The sequence below is a fragment of the Alternaria hordeiaustralica genome (assembly GCF_023758085.1).
Source record: "Alternaria hordeiaustralica strain BMP 2776 chromosome Unknown scaffold_21, whole genome shotgun sequence".
Classification (NCBI taxonomy): Eukaryota; Fungi; Ascomycota; class Dothideomycetes; order Pleosporales; family Pleosporaceae; genus Alternaria; species Alternaria hordeiaustralica.
Genome location: NW_026056793.1, coordinates 466,152 through 492,454, shown reverse-complemented (window position 1 = coordinate 492,454; position 26,303 = coordinate 466,152). Strand labels below are relative to the sequence as shown.

The 26,303-nt window shown below is 52.9% G+C and overlaps 11 protein-coding genes and 1 non-coding gene across 12 annotated transcripts; 9 read left to right on the top strand and 3 right to left on the bottom strand.

The window, feature by feature from the left end:
• Positions 1-97: 97 nt before the first annotated feature.
• On the bottom strand, positions 98-3,514 carry J4E84_008457 (uncharacterized protein; the record flags this gene model as incomplete). The annotated part of the gene is made up of 1 exon (XM_049391029.1): positions 98-3,514. The coding sequence occupies one exon, from the start codon at positions 3,512-3,514 to the stop codon at positions 98-100; it is 3,417 nt and encodes a 1,138-aa protein (XP_049241371.1).
• Positions 3,515-3,929: 415 nt separating this feature from the next.
• Positions 3,930-5,902, top strand: J4E84_008456 (uncharacterized protein; the record flags this gene model as incomplete). The annotated part of the gene is made up of 3 exons (XM_049391028.1): positions 3,930-4,120; positions 4,168-4,745; positions 4,791-5,902. The coding sequence occupies 3 exons, from the start codon at positions 3,930-3,932 to the stop codon at positions 5,900-5,902; spliced, it is 1,881 nt and encodes a 626-aa protein (XP_049241370.1).
• Positions 5,903-7,501: 1,599 nt separating this feature from the next.
• Positions 7,502-8,625, top strand: J4E84_008455 (uncharacterized protein; the record flags this gene model as incomplete). Its single annotated transcript, XM_049391027.1, has 3 exons — positions 7,502-7,588; positions 7,795-7,983; positions 8,029-8,625. The coding sequence occupies 3 exons, from the start codon at positions 7,502-7,504 to the stop codon at positions 8,623-8,625; spliced, it is 873 nt and encodes a 290-aa protein (XP_049241369.1).
• A 1,318-nt stretch (positions 8,626-9,943) lies between these two features.
• On the top strand, positions 9,944-10,432 carry J4E84_008454 (uncharacterized protein; the record flags this gene model as incomplete). The annotated part of the gene is made up of 2 exons (XM_049391026.1): positions 9,944-10,007; positions 10,095-10,432. 2 exons carry the CDS (start codon positions 9,944-9,946, stop codon positions 10,430-10,432), a joined length of 402 nt encoding a protein of 133 aa, XP_049241368.1.
• Positions 10,433-12,029: 1,597 nt separating this feature from the next.
• On the top strand, positions 12,030-12,858 carry J4E84_008453 (uncharacterized protein; the record flags this gene model as incomplete). Its single annotated transcript, XM_049391025.1, has 2 exons — positions 12,030-12,087; positions 12,146-12,858. The coding sequence occupies 2 exons, from the start codon at positions 12,030-12,032 to the stop codon at positions 12,856-12,858; spliced, it is 771 nt and encodes a 256-aa protein (XP_049241367.1).
• Positions 12,859-13,288: 430 nt separating this feature from the next.
• J4E84_008452 lies at positions 13,289-13,382 on the top strand. Its single transcript has one exon. It is a non-coding gene; the product is annotated as a tRNA-Leu (tRNA).
• A 559-nt stretch (positions 13,383-13,941) lies between these two features.
• On the bottom strand, positions 13,942-14,940 carry J4E84_008451 (uncharacterized protein; the record flags this gene model as incomplete). Its single annotated transcript, XM_049391024.1, has 1 exon — positions 13,942-14,940. The coding sequence occupies one exon, from the start codon at positions 14,938-14,940 to the stop codon at positions 13,942-13,944; it is 999 nt and encodes a 332-aa protein (XP_049241366.1).
• Positions 14,941-15,388: 448 nt separating this feature from the next.
• J4E84_008450 (uncharacterized protein) lies at positions 15,389-15,697 on the top strand (the record flags this gene model as incomplete). The annotated part of the gene is made up of 2 exons (XM_049391023.1): positions 15,389-15,478; positions 15,527-15,697. 2 exons carry the CDS (start codon positions 15,389-15,391, stop codon positions 15,695-15,697), a joined length of 261 nt encoding a protein of 86 aa, XP_049241365.1.
• Positions 15,698-16,094: 397 nt separating this feature from the next.
• On the top strand, positions 16,095-17,520 carry J4E84_008449 (uncharacterized protein; the record flags this gene model as incomplete). The annotated part of the gene is made up of 3 exons (XM_049391022.1): positions 16,095-16,178; positions 16,340-16,609; positions 16,672-17,520. 3 exons carry the CDS (start codon positions 16,095-16,097, stop codon positions 17,518-17,520), a joined length of 1,203 nt encoding a protein of 400 aa, XP_049241364.1.
• A 554-nt stretch (positions 17,521-18,074) lies between these two features.
• Positions 18,075-19,241, top strand: J4E84_008448 (uncharacterized protein; the record flags this gene model as incomplete). Its single annotated transcript, XM_049391021.1, has 3 exons — positions 18,075-18,264; positions 18,317-18,559; positions 18,613-19,241. 3 exons carry the CDS (start codon positions 18,075-18,077, stop codon positions 19,239-19,241), a joined length of 1,062 nt encoding a protein of 353 aa, XP_049241363.1.
• A 796-nt stretch (positions 19,242-20,037) lies between these two features.
• J4E84_008447 (uncharacterized protein) lies at positions 20,038-20,676 on the bottom strand (the record flags this gene model as incomplete). Its single annotated transcript, XM_049391020.1, has 1 exon — positions 20,038-20,676. The coding sequence occupies one exon, from the start codon at positions 20,674-20,676 to the stop codon at positions 20,038-20,040; it is 639 nt and encodes a 212-aa protein (XP_049241362.1).
• Positions 20,677-23,930: 3,254 nt separating this feature from the next.
• J4E84_008446 (uncharacterized protein) lies at positions 23,931-24,845 on the top strand (the record flags this gene model as incomplete). Its single annotated transcript, XM_049391019.1, has 1 exon — positions 23,931-24,845. One exon carries the CDS (start codon positions 23,931-23,933, stop codon positions 24,843-24,845), a length of 915 nt encoding a protein of 304 aa, XP_049241361.1.
• Between the last annotated feature and the right edge of the window lie 1,458 nt (positions 24,846-26,303).

Here is a 26,303-nt window from a genome sequence, read left to right as displayed (position 1 = left end):
ATCATTATCAGATTTCACATCAGCCAAATCCTTTGTACATACAACGCGTTCAGATCGTAATTTACTACATAATTTACATATATACAGACTACTGTCTCTACAAAACACCAAAATGCCTCTGCTGCAACTTATCGAAAGTCCTAGGCATGGAATCAATAGCCCTCATAGTCAACGGCGCCTTATTCTCAATGATTTCCGCCAACCAAGCCCCAGCCTCCTCATCATACCCAACCCCATTCCTCTCATCGCTCTTAACCTGACCAAACGCCTTCGCCAACAGGATAATAGTCTTGTACCGCGGCAGCACACTGGCCTTATTGAGATCATTCGGACGCAGCTCCATCCACTGGAAACCTTTGCGGTCATTGCGGATGAAGTTTGGGATGAGTTCGCGCCAGCCGGGGAAGCGGGGCATGAGGTATTCTTCGCAGATGGTGAAGGCGTCGATGATGTGGTTGCGGTGGATGAGTTGCTGGATAAGTTCGTTCCAGGTGAGGTTGTCGACTGTGAAGCCGTTGACGAGGAGGTCGCGGATGGTGCGTTGGGCGTCTTGTGCGGCGTTGGGGTTGTCCGCGTCGGATTGCGCGAGTAGACTGCGGATGTAGATACGAGCTGGCTTGGCTAGGATTTGGCGGCGGTTGTCGGAGATGTGCGCTTCTTGGAAGCGTTGTAGGATCAAAGGGTCGGTGATGGAGGTGTCGTCAGGCACAGGGGCGCTCTGATTCACGGCTTGGTGGAAGGTCTTGGTGAGTTTTGCGGCGGAAGTGCGCGCGAGTTCCCAGAAGTTTGCGACTTCGGCGTGGTTGTTTGCCTTGAGATGCGCCTCCATCATCGACGTGACAAGAGTCAGTGGTATAGCGTAGGTACCGGACTCTGCTGCCATTGCTTCGACCTTTTGGAAAAGCTTCTTACAGAGTTTATACGCTGATCTGGCGCTATAGAGCGAGATCATCAGACCATAGTAGGACGCTCGAAGGTCATCGAAACTGTCCACATCGTCAAATCGTTCATGTACAGGTTGTCGGTGCGCAATCTCTTGCGCTGTACTGGAGACGAGCATCTCTTCAAGAGCCTCTTCGACCCGGAGAAGCTTGTAGTTCGGATGTTTGGCTCCTCTCCTCTTTAGCTGCCGGGAATCAGCCATACCAAGCGCTTGTAGTGAAGCTTGGCGGGAGCTCTCGGTTTGTGGAACTTGGCGCGCCTTCATCCTTTCGTGAGCTTCCACAGCTTGTTGATACTGCCCCTCCCTCAAGAAACCGGTCATCACTATGGCGTAGTGAAGTGCATGGACCCGGTATCCTTGTTCCGGCATTGTGACTCTCAGCAGTTTGTAAGCAGCGTTGGTCTGCTTTACTTCGACTAATGCTCGCATCAGACTGCCAAAAGTCCAGCTATCCAGCGGGATGTTGTTCTCGACCATTAGTTTGTATTGCTGCCTGCTACCCGCTAAGTCGCGGTCCATTGCGCGCCGTTGGATCAACAAGTTCCATGTATGTGAGAGAGGGTATCCGTGGAGTGTCCCTGCCTTATAACTGTTGAGCATGCCATATGCGATCGCTTCGGCGCCTTCTGGATCACCCGCATTTAGAAATGCTTCGACATAGCCCGCCCTTGCACGAACATCCGTGTCAAGTTGTACGCCCATCTGCTTGGCTTTGGAGAAGAGTGTCTCGAAAGCCTCAACATCACCTCTATGGGCACAAAAGTCGAGCAGAGGCCCGAAAGTTTTCACGTCTGGTGCAACGCCATAGTCCAAGCAATTGTTGAAGCATTCCAGAGCACCATCGAGGTCCTCGGAACGGACGTAGGCAAGCAGTAAAATATTCCAACAAGCAGTATCCGGGGTCATCTGAAACTCTTCGTGTATGCGTTTGAACTGGGTGATGGTGCCATCGACATCCGCGCGTCGTGCATACACATACGGAAGTGATGAGAGTACGCTGATTGTCACTTCGTCTGGGTGATGTAATCGAAGCTCATTGACGTATTCGTCCACCTTCTCCACATTACCAACCCTGGCATACGTATGAATCAGGTACTTGAGAAGACCAGACCGTAGCGGCTTAGTTGGGTACCAGGTGCGTAAATCGTGTAGATGATCCTGAACACGTCCAAGGCCGCCTTTCGAAGAATGCTGATAGATCATAGACCTGATCAAGACCCGTGATGGTGGCCCTTCGGAAGTGCTTTTGTCCCCATAGAGATAAAGTTGCCGGTATCTTCTATATAGCTCGAGCGGAATCTTTCGCTGGTTGGTGTATTCTCGGTATTTTGGAAGGTTCAACATCTTTCGAATCGCGTGCTCGTAGAGAGTTGAAGTGGGGAGATTTAGAGAGTGGAGACTGTCAAAGAGCCCGATGAAGTAATCCCAAACAAAATCATCGTCGAATTTTTCCGTAAGCAAGACGCGATCCATTACGTGAGGTACGAAGGACATGACAAAGCAGGCCAAATCACGCTCTCGGGATGGCGTAGATGTGAGTTCGTGTTGAAACTCCCTGACGTATCGCAAGAAAGACTCGAAATGTTCCAGAAGTTCTGGTAATGTTGCAGCCTGACCCCACAACTCTGGGAGTGTATTGCCGGTGCGAATCGCGTGGTATGTGGGAGTACCACGAATGGAATGCGCTTTCCGATGGAACTCTCTGAAGACACGAAACGCGAGATCCCACTGCTCGTCGAGAACGGCTCGTCGAAGGATTGCATCTATGCCACTATGCAGTAGAACCTGACTGGGACCTCCTGATGCAATGGGCTTGGCGAGCTTGTCATAAAGTCGAACTGCCGGCCCTATCATCCCCAATGCAACGTAGGCTTTGATAGCTGCTCGATGTGATGATAGCCGTCGAGCGACGGGGCGAAGCGCGTCAAATACCTGAAGGACTCGCTCCGGTACTATAGGCTCACCGTCCTGGACAAGATAGTCCAGGAGCTGTACTTGCAGTGTCTCTACTTCCGCCAAGCGATCCTCGGGGATGCTAGTATACAACTGCCAGGCCAACTCTTGCTCCTCAGGTGACGGCGAATCTAGGTACTTCTGCAATGCCGTGATTGCATCCGACCCTTGTAATAGCTCTGCCGCATCCTTTTTGGCCTGTTCTACCCTATCCACATCCATTTGTGTTTCATCTTGCACAGGTTGCGCCTGTATTGTCGAAAAACGGCGGGCTCGAATCGCATACGGCTGCTGTCGCCTCTGTTCCATTGAACTGAGCGGGTTTACGGATAGTCTTCCAAGAAGCGCCAGGGTCTTTTCCGGGTACAGAAAGTCGAGCATTACACCCTCGTGGGTTTTCTGGTCTGTGTTGGCCTTGTTCGCCGCTCCATTGCCACCATCACCACCTGTTTCTTCGATAGTCGGGGATGCGACCTGCCAAGGCGAGAGAGTGAGATCGCTTGCACCGTGGTGCCGAGGAGTTGGGTGCAACGTGCGCCGACTGCGTAGACATGGCTTCGGAGCGCGGAAGAGCTGGCGTCCGCCGGATTCGAGGCATGTCGAAGCACGCTCGAGCATCACCTGGACTGTAGGAAGCGCAGATGGGGCAGGCGCAGATTACCAGAGGCTGTGAGGAGTTCTATAAACTGCAACTATTAGATATGGTGGCAAGAGGACCGGGTAATGGGGTTTGCCCACACTTGTGCATGCCTCTAGCTATGCGATGGGGACTACAGGAAAAACGGTGGAGGAGGAAACCAATGTACAGAGTGCTGACTCAGAAGAAGGAGACTAGAGCAAAAGACACAAGGGAAAGAACGAGTAGCGCGCGTGGCAATGGCGGGCCCGATGTCTATGATGTCTCGAAAAGTTTACGGCGCGACAATGACCTGAGGTTCCGATTCGCTTGGCAGGGCCATGGATAGCTCGCCAATTGATGCCCCTCCACATCAGCCGCATCCCCACAGTTGCACTCAACACCAGCTGCCCGGCCATGGATATCACCAAGTTCGTGACCGACTACCGGGAGTCGGCCTTCCTCATCGGCGATTACAATACCTACCATGAGCAATTGTCGCGACGTCTCCGCATTGTGAACAAGAAACTCGGACGGGCAACACCCAAGAACGCGAAATATGCTGCAAAGGCCCCGGTCACGGCGGAGGACATCAAGAACAACAATGAGTACGAGTCACGTGTAGGAGGCGTATGCTGGAAGCTGACTGTGACAGGGCTCTTCACCTGCTCCTGCTCAACTCGGAACGGGCATGGGCGCAGGCCATGGCAATGAAAGCCTCCCACTCCGACGAGAACGCCGACAAGAACATCACCGGCTCTACGCGTAAACACATCCTCTCGCGCTTACACAAGGCTACACAATACGCGAACCAGGTTATCGAACTCGTCTCCAACACAAGCGCAAGCGGAGCATCGGAGACGGATGTGCTCGAAGCAAAGGCATATGCCTACACTCTGGCTGGAGCGCATGAGTTTGAGAAGCAAGCCGAGGGCATCAAAAGCAAGAACGCGACGCCCCAGCGCTGGGCCCCGTGTCTCACCAAGTACTCTGCGGCGCGAGTCATCTACAGCGCTCTGCTGAAGGCCACGAGGAAGGACCTGTTCAAAGATGTGTTGGCAGGCACTACCGACCCCAGCATCCGCTATGCTGCCTACCAGAGTCGCATCCCGCGTACAGTGGGCGTCCCGACTGTTGCGACAAAGTACTTCCCAAAGGACGACGCAGAGCTGGTCAAGGCCGTGGAGAAGCTCGACTCAGCAGCCCTGAAGGAAGAGGAAGCAGCTTCGTCTCGTGAGTGACACATACAGCTTTCAGGGCACCGCTAATAGTCAACAGACACCCAGATTACATGGCGCGGCCGAACAGCAAACGTAGTAGACGCTGCGATTGGCCAGGCTCTAGCATCTGTCGATACCGCCTCTGCTGCCCTTGACCAATCTACGACTTCCACTTCATCGCCCAAAGACCGTGCCAACGCCTACGACGACATCCTCATTGCGAGCCAAGACGCGGTCGACGCAACACGAAGGGCGATTGAGGAGCTTGAGAAGGAAGGTGTCGATGAGGGCGATGCGCGCATGCAGGATCTCCGTGTCACGAATCTAGCGGTCAACTACGATCTCATTTCGTGGCGAGTCGGGCGCAATCGAGTGCTTATCGGCAAAGACGACGGTCTCACGTTCCCCGCGAATCCTCCGCAAAAGCCGCGCCGACCGCGCAAAGACGGTAAGGAATGGGTCGAACGGGAAGAGCCCACTGGCCGCAAGCTGGCGCGCTTACGGGAGCGCATCGCTTTGTACGATGCGATCCTGCAAAGTATTGACTCGGTCAAGGACCTCAGGGGTGCTGCTCGCGACACTGGATTCATTTCCGAACTCGACGGACAGCGTGCATACTTCCAGGCGCTGAAGTGCTTGAATCTGTCACACTCGTACGCATTCCTATCAACGCCAAAGCAAGCTTTAGCGCTTTGCAATAGGGCGTTGACACTGGCAAACCAAGCAGCGTCTGCTCCACAATCCCAGGCGTCCTCAACATCCAACGCACCTAAGATGGAAGTCTCCGGGGAGCAGACAAAGACGCTCAAGGAGAATCTCGAAAACCTGAACTCGCACTACCGGGGTGTAGTGGCGCTGTCGCAACTATTCGCAAACTCTGATACCGCGTCCAAGGCTGGGCTGGCAAATGCAGCGCCTGTCGTTGAGCGACTGAACGAGTACCCATCGTCGGGCTCGGTTGATCTGAAAAACCTGGTCACATGGCCTCCAAAGATCAAGCCGGTACCGGTCAAGCCTCTATTCCTCGATGTGGCATGGAACTATGTCGAGTATCCCGGGCGCACGCCGCAAGCGCAGGTGCCTGAGCCAGAGCCAGAAGAGGCGCCGGTTGAGGAGAAGAAGGAGGAGAAGCCGCAAGCCAAGAAAGGTTGGTTCTCCTTTGGTAGATAGTCATAATCACCGTGCAGATGGCAGGGATACATTCCATGGGGTCACCGTTGTCGCCCAAACGCTATCTCTAAGATCAAGTGATCTTTCAACAAAAACCGTACTGGCACTGGTATAACCTTGGTGTAGCCCGATGCGAGACCCTGAAATGCCCTTCTCCAGACTGTGCGATAGTTCGCGCTACGGCTGTCTATCCAATTTGAACCCTCCCTATCTACGTGACAGCCACAAGCCGGAGACAAGATAGACGTGATTGGTCTAGTGAAAGGTACGCGCACAGACGTGCATGGCCGCTGTGGGACTAGCGTAATTGAGCCTCAGGGGCAATACCATAAGCGCCGGTCAGCGTGAACCATCACGCGCCTGACGGGACGGTTGTTTCGTTTCAACGACCCTTTGTTCGTGGGCCCTGTAGGACCGGGCGTGGCAATATTGAGAGCCGTTGTGGAGGCTGAATGCGTGCGAATTGTGCTATGCTTGCTTGTGACTAAGGGCTGAATCGCTGAGGAGGTCATCGTATGGTTCAGATTACCATGCTGAAGCTTGTACGACTGCAGCAAAACGGCCCGGCTCAAAAGAGACTGGAGGGACACTTGCGGGCAGCGTTCTGAGGTCATGCAGGTGGTTAGATCCTAATTTTAAATAAGGTGGGTATTATCGATACGGAGGGACCCCTATCACCAAAGCGCAGAGAACGGATCGCGTACCTAGTAGCTCAATCTCGTGCTCATTCCTCTCAACAGACAGACACACTCTTTCAACACTGCTTTGTAGCTGTTGCTTTTCTGTCCTTCAGTCTTTACAGTCGCTCCCTTACTTAATACACACACTCTTTTGAAGCTCCATCCGCTTGCTCGCGTCCTGTTTGGTGTACATCATCAAAACGTGCGCATTCGACATTCAAGGCATTCCCACCCGATACATTACCAGCTATTCGAGGAGCGCCACGCGTTTCTCGACCTAATACACCCATCACGGCTTCCGCACTGGCTACCTCCATCCTCCCTCGGCCCCAGGTCGACGACTCGTTCCGCAGACCCTCGATCCTGCAGGTTTTCGACCTGCCCGCCTTCAAAACGTCTACCACCGCCAACTTCGACGACAAGCTGCCGTCGATCGGCCACGATAGATCACGACCGTCCTCAAGCTCGACCGTGGCTTCCTACACCCAACAAAGGCATGGCAGCAATGCCTCGATCCAGCTGCCGTCACTAGCTACGCTAGCGTCGGCTGCGTCGAATTGCCCCGCTGCGAATATGAACAGTAATGATAATAATGATAATATGAGGAGAGATACGCCCGAGAAGAGAATGCCTTCACCCCCCAGGTACGTACCCAGAATTACCCAGGCTCTCGTTGCGGTAGTGTGGGACCAGTGTGTACACCCAGATGCGTAATGGGTTTTGCAAAACGTTCTAGCAGAATGTTTGTAAACACTTCTGCGGTGTTGTATTCACTTATCGTGGGATATGAGAGCGTGGTGAATGGCTCCAGACTGGCAGTTGCGTCGGCGGCACAAACCGCCGGCCGTTCCGCTCGCACCTGCTGCTTATCACTGAAAGCTTGGCGTTTTCGCGACTTCTTTTCCAGCCCTCGCTAACCATGGAGAACAGTAAACCCGTTAATGGCCTCAGCATGACTTATGCAACCTCTGCGCCCGCAACCGCTGGTGGTCAGGCTGGCTCTCCGGTACGTACGATTGCGATGTTGGCGTCATGGCTCCAAGCAAGACTCCGATTTGTCTCTTATCCTCTTATCGATAGGTAGCCATTATCTACTTCTTCTGGCCTCGCGCTCGAGGCGACCTCGACGCATCGCATTCTTTTGCGATGTCGTCCAGAGACGAGCCTGATGGATTTTGGCAACACTGAAGTGCTCCTGCTGACAACTTGCAGCCGTCCTGCCAAAACTGCGCAACCTCCACCACCCCTCTTTGGCGCCGCGACGAATCTGGCGCTGTTCTCTGCAATGCCTGCGGTCTGTTCTTGAAGCTACATGGACGCCCGCGACCCATCAGTCTGAAGACAGATGTCATCAAGAGCCGGAACCGTGTCAAGACTGGCGGTCCAGGTGGACGCAAGCGGGTATGCAAGTCGACCTACAACTTCTTCACAACTAACACATGACAGACAAGCGACCAAGGTGGTCTTCCTGCCGCGCATCCCGATGCTGATGGCCAGCTAGCCCTAGCCCAGCACCGCCGCGCATCTGGCAAGATCTCTTCTGGACTGTCCGACCGCTCGCAATCGCCTATCTCCCGCACCGGTACCCCGAACTTCAACCACCCCTCCAACATCGCACCATCACACTTGTTCGAGCAGGCCCTGCATGGCGGTGACTTCCACTCGCCCTCGCTACCAGGCTTTGGCATCCGTGCTCCGTCCCCCGCCAACTCTTCGATCAACGGCTCCCACCTCGAAGCTCCCCTCCCATACGAGACTCTTGCCGCTCAGAACACTGCGCTCAAGACACGCGTCTCAGAAATGGAGCTCATCAACGACCTCTTCCGCAATCGTGTTAGCGAGCTCGAACAGAGCGAGCAGTCAGCACGACAGACGGAATCAACCCTGAGGCAAGAGCTCGAGGAGACCAAGCAGCGAGAAGCGGACCTGAAGAGGCGGCTGGACGAGATCGAGGCCGAGAGCCCGCGACACAAGAAGATGAAGATGAGCGAATTCGTGGATGAGAGCCGCGCTGGCACGCCCATTAGCGCAATGGTCGAATAAGCACAACTGTTTCCTGATAAGGCGTTTCCTTTTATCAACTAATGACTGTTTCATGCATGCGGGGAGTGATCGAGTCGCACCTGCTGTGATCTCCCTGCGACGAGGGTTGGGCGTCGACGTCTGCTCTGCGCTCGGTCTTTACGACCATCTAATGTCCGATACCACTTCTTATCATGGCCCTTCGGGGCTGTGACTGTATTGTAATCTTTCTTTTTGAGTCCGATACCAAGTGCTGATGCGAGGAGATGCGGTGGGCTGTTACGGCCGATATGGATGGGATGGGTAGATGGTTGGCATGGATGGGATGAGGTGGGAAGGGTCATGTTTACCAAAAGTCTTATATGGGAATAGCTTTCGTCGTTGAATTCGATGTGAGCACTACAGCTTGTTCTTTCGTGTCTTTCCGGGGAGAGATTGTGTGCAGTGACATCCGTGGTGAGTTCTAATAGTTTTGACCGAACGGCTAACACTGGATGCCAGAAGTCATATTGCTTGCCGTCTACATAGCATGATGTTCCATCATGTGAACATGTATACAAGACAAAGTATATTCTTATTCGTGTACACATCATAGCTGCGTTATCAGCGTGTCATGCAGAATGCATCATCGGGTTCCCACCCATCAGTTGTGTGGTGACACTTTGTGAAGCCTCGCAAACGTCATACTTGAATATTTTGACTTTGGCTTTGCTATACCAACTTTTCTGGATTCTTGGAATTGATCCAAATAACTGTCGCTAGCAGGTGTTCCGCAGTCCTTACAGTGTTTACGCATCTTATCTTCACCCCACAGATGAGATACAGAGCCAATATAAACAAGGTGTCGTAGCCTATACACGATAGAAACCAATCTCCACTAAGACTATTGCGTGGTTGCACTAGGCTTCGCGTTTCAATTCAGATGAACATTGCGTTTTGATGTACATGAGTGTAACGATGTCGTGGTACCTGTTAAGATCGCTTGTGTCGGTTGAGGGGAATGTTTGCGGAGCGGTTGCAAAGCGATTGCAAACTCTGTAAAGACGGCGGGCTCTGAAGAATTCTCCGACATTTTCGCCTGACTTGGAAGGACTATGAGCAGCTAGAAGAAGTCATTAACACTCTCAAAGACTCCACGACGGTCGACGAGGTAGAGGTTGTCGGGAGTAAACGGGGAGCGCTAACCCGATGTGAGCTCCCGCACGGACTCTTGGCGGCTAATCAACCCTTCAGCGAGTTTTTGCATCCACCTCCTCCATCCTCCTCCCACCACTCCCCATCCATTGAAGGACCAATTCATCTCCAACTCATCTCCACTCCGACCGTCAATACCATCACCATGGTTGCCATCGCTCGCTCCTTCGGCGCCGCCCGCGTGGCCGCCCGTGGCTTCTCCAACGCTGGTATGTCTCGCGCCTGCCGCAGCAGCTTAAGCCATTGGGTTTGAGCTCTGCAAGCTCATCAAGCAGCCATTGACCATCATCTTGCAGCCCGCGCTCCCCAGCAGAACACCCTCGTCGCTGCCCGCAGCGCCTTCCGCAACAACGCCGCCCGCAACGTCATCCAGAAGCGTGGCATCGTCGCCGAGTCCACCGCTGCCGCCATGGTCGCTGCCGCCAAGATCCAGGGTGCCGGTCTCGCTACCATCGGTCTTGCCGGTGCCGGTGTCGGTATCGGAACGGTTTTCGGTGGTCTCATCCAGGGTGTTGCCCGCAACCCTTCCCTCAGGGGTCAGCTCTTCCAGTACGCCGTTCTCGGTTTCGCCTTCGCTGAGGCCACTGGTCTTTTCGCGCTCATGATGTCCTTCTTGCTCCTCTACGTCGCATAGATGTGTGCATTGCATGGACTGCCGGACATTTGGGGTCAACGGTATGGGGGTGCCGCAAGGTGGAAAACTTTTCTTGCGGATGGGTGTGTGCATAGGGACGACTACTACCTCTTTTCCTACTCTAGTGGCCGGTCAGATTGTGTAAAACATGTACTTTAGACGAGCAATCTGAAGAGCAAGCTACCACCACGGCTCGCTTTCCTTACCCAGGTATATGTGCGGAAGCTGTAGCTATGGTAATGACATGTGCGGATGACTGACGTTGAACTCAATGGACTCGAATGGACCCTCCAAACCAATGCCGACGCTTGTCAATACCCGTGCCACGTTCCGTGATGAGCTACTGCTGTTCGAGCTGTCCGATATTGAGACTTGGTCATGCCAAGCTTTCGCTCGAGCGAGCTCGCAAGCCCGTGGGTGCTCAATGCTGTCCACCCCACTACGATGTCGAAGTTCGACTTGACCTTGTTAACTACCCAGACTGAATAGTCCATCTCAACCCGCCGCAGGTGGACAGCGCAATGGTCTACCCCAGAACCCCGCGATTTCGAGGTTGCCTCGGTACGACCCGCTACCGTGAGCGCAAGCTGGAGAGCGAACAGACAGAGATGCCTTGACTCTGGAACTCACTCAAGGCCTGTTGCGTCGTGTACCTGGATATCTAGGAGCGCATATCGTGTGGGTGAGATGGTGACCATATTCACATTGTTGTCGTTCGGCAACCTGCGGCACGAAGCAAGCAACGGACACCAGGTACGAGCTTAGCACCATTACTCTGAAGTACCGAGCTGACTGTCGATTGATAGTAACCAATGCACAGTCAATACTGCTTGTATCTCTGCGACTACAAAGCGATCCGAGCCTCCGCGAACTCCGCACGTCACTACGACCCTCCCCCGATCGAAACACGCGCGTAATACACTACCACGTATGAGAAGGAATGATGGAGACTATATGACTTTAAAGGGCAGCATCTAGCGATCGTCTGTGTAGAAGAATGCTGTGGCTAGCCGTGAGTAGATCAGCATGCAGTGTCGCATGGCAAAGTCCGCGCGGCGCACGTCTCCAGAGCCTCCGCGTTTGATCCCAGATCGACGTGATACCTGCTACGGTCACAGAAGAAGCAAGAGCTGCCGCGCAAGTCGTATAGAGATACCGAGGCTGCATTGTTTCAGATCTGCGTCTGGGTAGATGGTGAGGCTGTTTCCGAAACACGATACGTGAACACACCAACCTGCCTCCAAGGACCGAACATCGGAAACCAAACAACCACACTCTTCCTTGCCGACTGCGGAACATGCAATGCATTCGAACACTGCAATGGTGCATCTTCATACTCGGCTCGTACCAAGACCGTGAAACTAGGCAAGGTGGGTTTCGTGATAAGCTTCCGCATCTGACGCGGCGAAGCTTAGATGTTTTGCTGTGCGGGTATCACCTCTCCGGACTGTGGTATTTAGAGGTCGATGTCTTCTTGAGTTGATATGAGCAAATAACATCCTATCAGTACTATCATCTTGTAATATCTGTGCCGGTCACTTCTATTCCATTTCAACTACTCTCACTACCAATACTTTCGAGCCTTCAATCAGCAAACATGCGTTACACAGCCTTTGTCGCCGTTGCTGCTTTCTCCAGCGCCGTCTTCGCTACCGGTAGGTTTTGATAACCACAGAGATATGCTTTCTTGAGCATCCATCTAACACATCCCAGCCAGCCCCCAAGACGACGTTGCCTCCATCCTCGAGGCTCTCCGCACGAACAACCCCGAAGATGCCGATGCCGCTGCCTCAGCCATGAAGGTCAAGCTCCGCCGTCAGGACGACGTGAGCTCCATCCTCGCCGCACTCGAGGCCAACAACCCCGACGATGCCGCCGCAGCCAAGCAGGCCATGTCATCTACATCCACCACCAAGCGTCAGGACGACGTATCCCACTGCCTCGACAACCTCGCGCAAGTCGACCCCGCGGCTGCTGCCGCTGCCCGCCGCGACATCAAGAGCCGCAGCATTGACGTCCGCGACATGGAGAAGCGTCAAGACGACGTCGCGTCCATCCTCGCTGCCCTCGCGCAGAACAACCCCGATGACGCCGCCGCCGCTGCTCCCGCTATGAGCTCTACCCCCAAGGCGGTTACCAAGCGCCAGGACGTGTCTCACTGCCTCGATGATCTCGCCGCAGTCGACCCCCAGGCCGCTGCGGCTGCCCGTCGCGACATCGAGAGCCGCGACGTCGAGAAGCGCCAGGACGATGCTGCCCACTGCCTTGACGCGCTCGCTGAGGTCGACCCGGAGGCTGCGGCTGCTGCGCGTCGCGATATTGAGAAGCGTCAGGATGATGTTGCGTCCATCCTCTCCGCGCTCGCCCAGAACAACCCTGATGATGCGAAGGCGGCGCAGACGCTCGGTAAGCGATGGGTTGCGTAGATGCGAGATGGAGTAGTCAGGGATTGAACTGTTTGGGGTTTTGTGGTTTGGAAGGGATCTAATGGCTGAGTGTATATAGTTTAGGGATTTGTACATGATGAGGAATGACTTAGGCTCGGTTCTCACTAATGCACTCATTTGGCCTGATGTATCTGATTAATGGTTCGGTGAAGTTGTTGCTGTCGAACTTATTCTTTGAGTTATATCTCATTCAGCGTTCTCCCGCTGATGTAGCATTCGCTTCAATACCGCTTCAACGCCGCAAAGTCGATGTTGTAGCACAATTAACCTGCCCCTCTACTACCCCGCACCACGACAAAGATACCAAACATGACCAAATCCTTCTCTTCATGCATACGGTACGGCTGCTGTAATGTGTTTCTGACATCATAATTATCGTACCTCCAAAAATTGTCCAGTTTCTCCATCAGACACGATGGCCGAGTGGTCTAAGGCGGTAGATTTAAGCCCTGCTTGGATCTCTACTACAGAAATGTGCGTGGGTTCGAACCCCACTCGTGTCAAGCAGCTTGTTTTGCTCTTTTTGCCATTCTTTTTGCGTTCGAAAATGAGGTTGAATGATCTTTTTGACCGTCATGGATGTAGAATCTCGGCCATGAGCGCCCAGAGCGATGGCGGGGTATATCCGCAGACCCACTTTTGCTCATAAGACTGTACTTTGCTTTTTGCATTTCTTCTTACCTTGGGAGATTGCTGTGCGAACTACCACTTTTAGTAGAAGGCCACCAGAGCATCAACCTGCGACTTTGACGACTAGCAGATATAACTCCCGAAGACCAACTAATGCTAAAACACATTCACGGTCGTCGTATGCTTCACGAAGAATAGTAGTACTATGATATGCCATTTAGGAAGGGATGTACGCCAAAAACTAGTTTACGCATACCCATGTGGCGTAGAACAAGGTACGCATGCCGACACGTAGTTGAGATCTTAAAGAAGAGATAGCACCCGATGTTGTATTGAAGCTATCTAACATCGTCGTTTGAAATATCTCAAGTCTTCGAGGAGGAAGTACATTGAGCTGGATATACGTTCCTGGCAAACACACCCCGGTTAATTCTAGTCCTGTTCCGTATCTTCATCCCGCTCTTGGAGCTCTTTTTTCTTCTTCCGTCGCTTGCAGCCCTCTTCCTCAATCATCTCCATCAGTCTCCGTGGCAAACCCGCATGTGGGCACCCATCTCCCAATATCTCCGCACTAGTCGCTAAAAACCTCTGTCTAAAGAACCACCATAACGCTCCGTCAGCAGTCTCAGTGCTGTCCGGCCGTGGGTAGAAAGGGTCATTCCTCATAAACGCTGCGCACGCCTGCTTCAGCCCAGCTTCGTCCATAGACATGTGTCTCACACAGTCAAAGTCTAAAATCCACATGACGTGTTTGCCAAGATAGTGTGATGGGAATGATGTTCGTGTTGATGAGGCTCGCGGAGGTGCAAGCACGAACTCGACGTCATTGGCATCGACTTTGGCGCCCCAGTGCATCATAGCAAGCGCATCCGCCATAGTCTGCGCGTAGGCGACGTAATCAAGGCCGAGGTCTTCCATCTGATTGATATGTAATGGAACGTTCCTGAGACTGAACCGCTGGAAGCGCGATGTGTTTGTTGCTTCGCGCTCTCTTCGTCGCCCCAAGTAGGGACGAATAAGACAGCAGTCGTCGTCTTCATTCCCTTTCACAAAAGCCGAGAGTGGCGTGTTGTCTGCGCAGAACAGGTCTACGATCTTGTCGCTGATAGATCGAGGTATCTTGGGGATGCGTTCCGATATGAGCGCTCTACACTCTGTGAAGCCGGCAGGGAAGCGGTGGAGGTTTTCGATCCACCACATATTGTTCGAGTATATCAACGACTGACACTGTGGTATGGCCAGAGGCATTGAAGGACGATGTTGGTTTGCGCTCCGAATGATTTGCAGATGCATGTTGTAGTCATTTGTGACAGATCGTCCGGGTCCTCCATCTTCGCGTTTGATGGCATGATTCGTGCCATCTTCAGCAGCCCAGACGCTGCCGCAAAAACCCTTGCCAATGCAGCGGTAGGGGTTGTTGGTGTTTGACATGATAAAGGTATTCCAGAATTAGTGTTGGTATCGGTGTGATCGCAACTGTATATTATGATGTAGTTTAGCATCGGAATAGAAGTGGTGAAAAATTCAAATATAGAGCAAGTTTGACTCAAACCTGTACCATGGTTGAGAAAGGCTGCATCCGCACATGACTTTGCGTTCTAATACCTACAACGACAACTTCCCCACCAGTTGCACAGCCTAAACAAATGTGTTTCAGGCAAATTGTACGTCGAACACAAGGCTGTGGTATTGAGGATCATGGTGTGGCAGTGCCGTTGGCGTTGTTGCCTGAAGGGACGACCGTGCCGTACAGTCGGTGGCCTAAGCTTGGTATGCAGTCAGCATATAACAACAACAGGCCCCACAGTCTCGTTTAGAGTCTACATCGACTTCAAAGAAGTCCATACCATCCTTAAATCACGTGTCGTTCAACGAGATCATGGGTCAAGAACAGTCTCAGCCGTCAGCATCGCAGCGACCTCCAGAGCCGCAGCTTAGCGAAGAAGAGCGCGCAAAGCTCCAAGCTGAGGTATGGTCTTGGTGTTCGACCATACTTGCAACGCTGACAAGCCCAAAGATGCGCGCAAACCAGCAAGCGGCCCTGGATAAGCGTCTTAACCAGCCAAGGAAGTCGTCGCCCGCAGGCGCTCAAGCGACGAGGAAGCCAACTGCCCTGGAGGAAGCAAGCAGGGAGAACATCGGATGGCGCAACGCCGACGCGCAGGCGGAGTTCAGGAACTGGAACTGATGTGGGTGGACACGATGCTTGTGTCTTGTAGCTGAGCCGGCGCGAAATGTTTTAATCTGGATTTGAAGGCGTTCAGACTTCCACGAACAGGGATGGGGTTTGTCTCTCGGAGTCCGGCGTAGTGGAGTATACAACCGATATTTGACAACGTCATTTTCTTCTCATTTTGAATTCTCTCGCGTCTTGATTCGGCGGTGCAAGTCACAAAGCAGGTGTTTGGTGCTGTGCCTCAGCAAGCTGAAATGCAAGCAAGGGGCCAAACGGACATCCGCGGGGAAATGCCCACGCCAGTCGCTCGCTAGCGGCTTACATAACCGAAGATCTTCCGCCGCCCAGCCCAAATCACCTGCATCGTGCATCTCAATTGCACTCATATACCCATCTCGCTGTCGCCACTATGCCGGAACAGCGCGTCGCAAAGCGCAAGACTCACACAAAGTCGCGAAAAGGATGCTTCCAATGCAAGCAGAGACATACTAAAGTAGGTGTTCACCTTCGATGCAGCTTCCGTCTTCACCAGCCAATCACCGTGTGCTGTGCGATTTTCTGTATCTACCCGGCGCATAGAGCTCAAGTGCTATGAGCATCCGAAGCTATGGCTCTTCTGCAGTGATCCGTGTCGTCGCTTACCATGTCGTACAGTGCAATGAAGCGCGCCCGCGCTGTGGGAACTGTGTCCGCCTGGATATCCATTGCCATTTCCCAGCAATACCGGATAGCTACTCGACCTCCCCGCAACACAGTCCAGGCGTGTCCTCACCCTTTGTGGATACAAATCATGCTGAAAGTCCCGAAGCAAGTCCCGCCAGTTCCGAGCTACCACTCGCAGACCTCCGTCTGCTGCATCATTGGACAAAGGCGTGCGCCAAATCCTTGCATCCAAATCCCGCAACTAGAAGTGTCGTCTGGCAGGTAAGACTGGTCTACTCCGATAGACTATGTGGAATTGTTGAACTAACCGTGTCGCTCTGCAGAACGAGTTCATTGAATTAGGCTTCGACTATCCTTTCCTTCTTCGTGGTTTTCTCGCCCTTTCGGCAGTCCATCAAGCATCCTTGCTTCCACCCAATGAGCGGCAGAGTCTTTTGCTCCAGGCAGATTCCCACATCAGTCGAGCCTTGGACACTTACCGAAAGAATCTGGAGACGCCGAACGTTGAGCTGGCAATTCCGATGTTCATGCTGTCTTCGATAATCTTGACTTACAACTTCGGTTCGGCGCAGCTTGAACGCCCCGAAGATCCCATTCGCGCTCTCCACCACTGCTTCATGTTATTGCAAGGCATCAAGGTTGTGGTGATACCTCACTGGGACCAAATCAAAGACAGCTCGGTGTTTGCTCATATGACAGATATGGCGTCTCCGGAAGCGCTAGATGCGTTGGACACGCTCGCAAGGGAGGAGAACCCTCAAGAGATTCTTCGACTGAAGGAACTCACGGAACTCCTACTGGATAGCCAAGACAAGGAGGCCTGCGCTACAGCTATCGACGCACTCAACGCGACCTGGCTCCGGTTCCGGCACATATCACCCGATCGCGACGAGTACTCCCTTCTCTTTCTTTGGCCTGCGAGGTTGGAGACCCATTTCTTCGATCTCCTTGCAGCTCACAACCCTGTGACATGCATCATCACGACCCATTTTGCAGCAATGCTGGCCCAATGTCGCCCGGTATGGTGGGTGGTAAAGTGGCCCCAATGGCTTCTTGCTGCCTGCGAACAATTGCTAGCAGCGACACCAGATCTCCTAAAATGGCTCGACTGGCCGCAACAGATCATTCATGCTCAAGCCGGGAGCGCGACGACCACTCCGACAGCCTCGTGAGGATCTGAGTTACACCGAGTTGTATCCATTTTGGCGTCGCAGCCAGTAACTCATTGTATCCTATCGCGGGGAGTGAGTCTTACCGGGTGTGCTTGTCCTTTGGCAAACCAGCTCTTGGCCTAAAGTCGTGGGTTGTTTTGGCGAAGTCTTATCGCAATGATCACTAATATGGGACCAAATAAATGGCGAAGCTTGCGAAGCTCGCGAGAGGCTGTGCAATTCGCACAATCTCAACGAGGCACTGCAGTTGTTGATACGCCGTATTGGACGGGGTGCCGCACGATTTAACCCCCAAATCGACCCACTAGTGCGGCAGAAGCCATACGGCCGATACGGGGCCCGCAAAAAAACGTCTCGGCTCGGCAAGCGCTCTTGGCAGCGTATTTCGCATCACGTATTCCGTACAGCCAGGACGCGAACGCATCCTTAGCTTGACGGCTTGTCCGAGGAGCGATACGCAATTGTTGTTAAAACGTTCGAGAAGCCCACTTTGAGAATGGTCACACCTGCATTCGAGGACGCATTACCTGCGTTCGTCTCCAACTCAAATAAACATGTCCGACACCGAACCATACCGCCCAGCGCTTGACGACCCAACCGCCTACGTTCTATACCGATACATCCCAAACCGGATAGCGGCAATCATCTTCGTCGTCGCATTCGGCCTTACCACCTTCTTGCACATCTTCCAATTCATCAGAAGAAAGACGTGGTACTTCGCACCACTAGTGATTGGAGGTCTATGTAAGATTGCATAGCCATCCTTCTTCGCGATGGTGTTGCTGACATGATGCAGTCGAGGTTATAGGTTACTTCGGACGCTACCTCTCACACGACGATGTCTGGGCACTCGGTCCCTTCATTATGCAGTCGCTGCTCATCTTACTTGCCCCGGCACTATTCGCAGCCTCCATCTACATCATACTGGGTCGGATAATCCTCTTAGTCGACGGAGAGCGCTACTCGCTAATTAGCCACAAGTGGCTTACGAAGACGTTCGTAGCAGGAGATGTGTTCAGCTTCATGTTGCAAGCCGCAGGTACGTTACCACTTTAGCGCAGCTTCCAGAACTATGGCTAAATATTAGTATAGGTGGTGGCATCCAAGCAATGGGCACGCTAGACGCCCTGCATACCGGTGAAAAGATCATCATCGGTGGTCTATTCGTCCAACTGCTCTTTTTTGGCTTTTTTATCGTCGTCTCCGCGGTCTTCCACTACCGTGTCTCCAGAGACCTTCCCCTAAAGAGGCGCTACAGCCCCTTCTCGTGCTTCAAGTCTCGACAATCCCATGAGATCGTACAAACCTGGACCACCGTATCCCGAGCGAGTCTCGACGAACTACCCTGGAAGCGCCACCTCTTCAACTTATACTTCGCAAGCGCGCTCATCATGGTCCGAAGCATCTTCCGTGTAGTGGAATACCTCGGAGGAAACGCGGGATATTTGCTCAGTCACGAAGTGTACCTGTACATCTTCGATGCTCTGCTGATGTTCTTTGTTATGGTTGCTTTCAACTGGACCCATCCAAGCCAGGTCACGGACGCACACCAGAAGAGACTGCGAAGCGGTTCGCCTATGGAGCTTCAACATTCTCGCGATATGTCAACGGGCGCGGACGAAGAGCACATGATGGGACATCGGGAGGCTAAGAACGGTGTAAGAACTGGTGGCAGGACTGGATCGAGACGTTCAAGTAGCAGGCATGCTTCTGGGCGTTGAGACAGCAGGGGTGGATGTATTGATTATGATAACAAGAGGAGGACTTTATCTGATTTAGCGACTAGAGCATAGGAACTGATGACGTTCCCGCAAGAAGTAAGCGACAAGCTGTGCGCCAGTACGTCCCCTATAGCCAGGGACGCGGAATACCGAGATTTTCTGAAAAGGAAGCTTGAGCGAGATGCATCGGTAGCAAGTGTCATATCCATGGCAATGACGTCATTTCATTTTGAGAGCAAGAACTTCCGACTTCACTAGGAAGTCACATCTGATTAGATAGCATCAGTCCGTAGGAACAAGTCACCTCAGAGAAATTAGAGGAGCATCCGTAATTTCATCTACATGCTTAATGCAATGCACTCGATGATTGCTTCCACCCCTTCATATTGGTATTTGTTTCCTTATCGCATTCCAGAGAAAGGGTATGTTTCCGCTATGACTGTAATTGTACCCCGACTCAACTCGGGAATGGGGTCCGTAGAACTCCATGACTCCAGTTCCTTTTTTTTTTCCCAACACGTCCCAGCCCTTCTACTCACGACGGTGGTGAAGGCCGACCACCGAACTTTGTGATTACTGATAGCCGGCTGGAAAGCAAAATTTGTACCCACGCAATTACAATACAGGATCCAGAAAAGTTCCGAGATCTGGAATGCGATTCGTGGTGATGCGTTTTTTGGAGCAGCATGGTGGAGCTCCGAGGTGTGTCCGCCTTCGCGCCGATAGAAGACCAACTTCACGAGGAGCGAGAAAAAGGTTCTGTCGCTGAACGGAAAACTTTTGCGCGAGTCTGTGTTCACAATTGTGGTTGTGGATGGCCCATTTGCGAAGCCAAACGGTCAGCCAACCTCTGCAGATAGATTGCTATCCGTGGGTCCCGACAGTTGGCATGTCGACCGGCATACTCCTTCAGCTCTCGCAGTTCAGTCTGTAGCATGTGTACTTCCGCCTTCAGTATGCGGTTACTGCGCTCTGAGTCCCGCGCTCTCTCAACTAGCGCTTCCTGCTCCATTTTCTGTTTGCTTCGACACTTGCTGGCGGCTTTGCGGTTCTTTTCGAGATATATAGCCCGCGCTGAGCCTGGTTCGGCGTACTCGGATCGACGCCTCTTCTTGGACGGTGTTTCTGTTGTTGTTGTTGGGGATGTCTCTTCATCCTTAGGGTACAAACTGTCGTGTCGTCCTTTGGCGTCGTCGTCGTCGTTGTCGCCTTCGTAGAATTGGGACGCATCGGCGGGATCGAATTGAGTTTGCGACGGGGAAATAGTCGGAGTAGAGATCGAGTTTGCTGACTGATTGGAAGGAGTAAATGCTGAGCCGCCCTGGGCGCCGAAAAAGGTGTTCGCAGTCGGTGCTGCGTTTAAGTTAACGTTTGCGCCCAAAACAAACGCCTGCGAGTTCGTGGATTGAGACATGGGCGGCGGAAAATTGCCCATATATTGGTATCCTGCGTATTGTGGGAATAATGGACTTGTGGGCGATGTGTGCGTAAAAGATCCATAACTACCGGGCGCTGGTGTTTCTTCTGGCTGCCCTTGATTCGGATGGTACACTGGGTACCCTGGCTGCCCTGGTATCATTGGAGAGTTGTCGTCCGACATGTAAGAATGATGTTGGTTAGAAGGTATGAGAACTAAGCTCATTGTTAACGGTATTTGCCTGTGAGGATATGTGGTTTGAGGTAACTCGCTACCACGCTTTGCCAGATTTCGTGCCGATTGTGTGTGCAATGGACCCTTTTGGAAACGACACAATGAATTGGTGAATAACGGAGATATCTGAATAGACTAGAAGTGGTGAAGCTGGACGTGTTGAGAGTGTGATGATGCAGGTGGTCTGTTTGTCATGGGAAGTGAAGAATCAAACGTCGATCCATGGTAGGCGCCATTCGCAACCGTGGAAAGCAGAACCATGGCCAACTTATCTTCAAGCGAGAGAATCCTGGCCGGCGCGCTGAATCGAACGCGTGGTACGGGTACGCAATGGCACAGAGTGCTGTAGTTTGTCGAAGAGGCTATGACGGCGCGGGAAACATGCCCGGGGAGGATCCACGCGACATGATTGAGTGAGATGCTGGCCGGCGGCGTATACCGCGACCAACTATGAGGCAAGCACTTCGCATGCCGCTGCAGGAAGAGGCGCATTGCCGCAAGCTGCGCAGCAGCTGTCAACGCGCTCTGATAGCTTACCAATGCTGGTCTGTCGGATGAGGGCAGTCGCGACGAGGTGAGGCTGAGGGAACGGCACGCTGGTGGTGCGGCGGCGGGGGGAAGCCGAGCCATCGGCATGATCTCGGTGAACCTGTTCACGGGCGCTCATTCTTAACCAGCGGTAGTGGTGTCCATGGATCCCTCGATCAGGTACGGGTGGGCCTTCTGCGCTAGTGGTCTCGGAGCCCTGGAGGACCTTCGACGTTGCACGACGTGCCGTCGCTAACGCCAGTCGCTAACCTTGGAATCACGCTACCGCTGGCCTTCGTCACCCGCAACCCTCTGTCTGGTATTTTGCCTCAGACTCGGCTCCAAAAATAGTGGGTGGCAGGTGCTCTGAGACTCCATTTCGTCTATATCTAAAAATCGTGAACCCACTCGTCCAATCGTTCTTCCGTCCCCGGATCTGCTCAATCGCAAGCTCGCTTCTTTTGCACCTCAAGGCGCCTACCACTCACTATGAGCATTGGCGCCGACTCAGACCCAGGTAAAGATGCCGACTTGAACAGACAGCTTTTCCGTGGAATTGGATACGTGCCATATCGGCACTTTAGCTCTCGGCGATGCTCTGATCTAAGCGTATTGAGTTGTACTCTTCGTCGCCATGTTCGACGTCATTCTCAAGGGTGGACCGATCGACGATCTGTTCCGATATCCGATGACACTTCTCATAGGCTGTTGGGGGCTGATTGCAAGCATCATGCCAGTATAAGAGAAGATCGCGTCGCATATGCAGAATGTCAACTCGCATTCCTGCAGTCTGTCTCCGCCGCCTCCGATACCATGTCAGCCCTAAAGCCAAGAAATGGGCAAGGCTGGTGAGTAATCCACTCTTCCGGGACGGCTCGATAGCTAGGAACACCAGTGATGAGTTCCTGGTCTATCCGATATACGCAACTATGCTGTCCTTGAAGGAGCGGTTTCTCCCAAAAGTCGCTGAATTTAGTTTTTGTAGTGGCGGGCCGTCATCTCGAATCGATAAAGAAGCGATTCGAGTTCCCAACGGGTCCACGGGTACACCAAGCTAGCCCTTCCTCCGCATCGCGTCCCGCAGCACCAACAATCTGCGGAGTAAATAGCGGTTATCGAGAGCGACCATCGTGAGGCTGCAGCCGAAGATGCCGGTGGATCCAGGTACGCCGAACCTGCGAGATTACTCCAGTCGACGTCGGGTAGAGTCTTCTGAAGCATTCACCAGACGTAATAGAGAGTCTTGTAGCCCTCTCAGGGTTGACCCTGAAACCAGAAGCGGCATTGACAATGTGGCACACTCTCAGCCGAATGGAAGCCGCTCGCGGTCTGGAGGCATCGCCGAAACTACACAACTTGGGACAGTGCCAGCAGTGTATACTTCGATCTTGGTTGGTTATTTGATGAAACTGTATATATCGCCGGTATTGCTTCACGATATGCACAGGCATCATAGGCCTCTGCAAGCAACATGTCGCACCGCTTTCTCAACCTGCTCACACACCGGCTATACATGCAAATAGCTCTAACCTCTCTTTACAGTACAGTCCACGTATGTGTGTACTTCTAGTCTACATCACTGCGCGAACTTGCCGATATGCCGCTCGGCGTAAAGAGTAATCCTGTATCTAACTTCCCGCTGTCAACATACCACCTGCATGATCTACTTTACGCTTTGCATCAATGTGTCCGTTCAACCGGATAACGTATTTTGAGCTATCCATTGTTCCCGTCTTATCCATTATTCCCGTCGCCCAGATCTATCGTTCCGATGCCCCATCCGAGAAGCGGATCCCGCTTCCGAAGTACGCCTAGATCCAGCCGTGCCAGTCTAGACCAACGGCAGGGTACTGATATTCTGTCCAGTCTTTGGTACTCTTACACTCACGCTAAAAATCACATGCTTCAAATCGGACTTCGGTATGTCTATCTCCCCGAGTTGCAGTGAATGACCTCAGGATGGAAGCTCATGGAGACTGTGTCGTGCTGTATATGTAGCTTGCTTGAATTCTTCCATCGACGCCCATTTACCATGCCCATCTAAGACAATGTATCATAGCCTGTCATATTCCTCGATAGACTGTCCCATCGTCGTCGTCGCAAATCGAGTTAAACTAACGTTGGGATAAAACACCCAGATTGTAGGCTACCCAGGTACAAGTCGTCGGACCTCCGAACTCACATGATGACTCTCCGATCCGATATCGGGATCGTCCAGCGAAATCTACAGCCAAGCTTCGTATCAGGGCTCAAGACAATCTGGGGTTCAACAGGCGTCATACCTCCAGACATCTAAGCGACCGTTGCGGGTAAACTTTCCCGGACACCCTCCCGGTTCGCCAGCGGCCGAGCGACCCACGAATCTCCGCACTTGCAACCCACCCAACTACCGCCAAACATGGTAGTTGCAACGACCCTGGCGCAGGCGCGTACCTAGGTACTACAAATATACCAGCTTCGACATACGTCCAGAACCTACGAATCCAAAAAGTGCAACATAAACCGCCAGAATGCGCGTCATCGTCTTTGGTGCATCGGGTGTCCAAGGGCGTCATCAAGTCCACGCCCTCGCCCGAGCAGGCCACTCCGTCGTCGCCGTGAGCCGCAACCCGAAACCCGTTCTGGTAGATGGAAAGGACGTGGAGACGTTTGCCGCAGACTTTACCGACCATGATGCCATCGCAAGAGTGCTCCAAGGCGCGGACAGGGTCTTTCTCAACCTCCCGAGTACCTCGTTCAACCAATCCGAGCCCATCATCGCGGCGGCCAAGTACATTGGTGAGGCCGCAAAGAAGGCAAACGTCCCGTTGATTCTGTTCAACACGAGTATGCCGGTGCCGGAGGAATCTCAAGACATCGTAGCTCAAGAGGACAGAAGGGAGATGAGGAGGTTATTGAGGGAGTCTGTGCCGACCATCAGCATTGAGCCTGTGGTTTATCTCGACAACCTTCTCGAAGGCTGGGCTCTACCTCCCATCCGCGACCGCAACACCGTTGTCTACTGCCACAAGCCAGACCTGCGCGTGTCGTGGATCTGTCATCACGATGTCGCGCAGATCATGATGGCCGCCATGGAGCATCCTGAGCTTTCTGGCCGCAACATCCCTATCGGTGGTGCTGAAACTGTTGTTCTTTCTCAACTAACTGAGAAGTTATCAAGAGCCTGGGACAAGCAGCTGAGTTATGAGAATCAGACTGTTGCAGACTTTTGCGACAAGATTGGCAAGGCGATGCAGGGGCGAGGCCTGGACACGGATACAATTGTCAGTCAGATGTTCAAGGCATATACGTATTACAACGAGGCGGAAGATGAGCCGTTCAATGTTGATATGAAGCCTGTGGTGGACGAACTAGGAGTCAAGCTGACGCCAATTGAGGAGTGGGCTAAGAGGAGGAGTCCGTGGGATGACAAAGGCTACTATTAGACGTAGAAACATGGCAAATTCTAACATTTGTTGACGAAGTCGTTATTGACACGGTATCAAATAACAGACTCCAAAGTCCACCCAATTCGCCCACTTCCCCTCTAACTACCCAGACCCAGAACAACCATCTCCCCCCTCACATACCCCCAGGCAGCGAAACCCCCATCATAGCCCCCTCCGGACCATCCTGCGGCATCCCAAACTTGCCAATTCCCTTCCCCCTCCGTCTCTGCACCTCAAGCGCAACCTCATTCGCCTGCTTAAGCATGTCCTCACTACTGCTCTTCCCCGGCACGAAAACCAACCCCAGATCCGGCGCCGGGGTTCCCGTCCCCACAAAGTTCCCCTCTGCGTCTTTGGCGTAATGTGCATTGTAGTAGGAGCGCTTCATTTGCCGGATTATGATGGATTGGGATATTTTGCCTTGTTTGCGCGAGAAGGGGTTGTAGTTGTGGAGGGAGAAGGCGAGGGTGCGCGTGATCATGGGGACGGGGATTGTTTCGTTGGGGTCGCCTTCCGAGAGGGTGGTTAGGGCGCGGGCGACGGTTGTGTAGGTTGGTGGGGAGGATGTGGTGGAGGGGTAGGTTGGGGGTGTGTCGAGGGTGGAGGAGGTTGGGGCGTAGTAGTCGTTTGTTTTGGGGGTTGTTTCTGTCATGGTCGTTGTTGGTGTTGGTGTTGGTTGTAGTGGAGTACTTGTGGTGTTGTGTATTGCGTATTGTGTGTTTTCTTCGAGAGTTTGCTGCTTAGGTATAGACGCAGATAAGACGTGTCTGACAGCTATAACAACACCACCAAGCAATAGCGTCCTCGCTTGGTTATATATCCGGTCATCAATAGCACAATCAACTTATTCCCACGATCTTCCTCACTGCCTCCAACTAACCACCTCACATGGCTGAGCAACCGAATACGAGGTGCTACCTACCATAGCCTCCCGCCAGGGCTGGCTGTGGCTAGCTTCCACAGCTCGGCACGAGCTTGACACCATACGATTAAGACTCCAACCCAGTCGCATAACCTGGATAAATGACCGAGACATGCAGCAGAATCACCAAACAGGTAAACCATCCTGCTGCTCAGCCTATCGCAGTGCCTCAGTGGCAAGTGCGCAAAGGCGGGGTGGCCAAGAAAGGGTTAGCGTTAGGACCCTGTGTGCAGATCGAATGATGTCATTGTAGGAAAACTTTCCGGAGCCATTGTGGCTTTGGTTGCTTGTATCGTGTAGTGTTATGCTTATCCTGTGTTCAAGAAGGCTGAGGCGATCTAGTCCAACGTGTAGTTGCCATTTGATCATCCCCCGGAATATAAAGATAGAATTAAGATGTCGATCGTGGAATCCGGGGTTATCGCGGCGATGATCAGACAACAAGGACCGAAAGATCAGTCGTTCTAGCTCTCTTTACTCTTATCCTTTGCTGGCTTCACCGGTCGAGCCTGCTCAGTGTTGGGAAGCCGTTT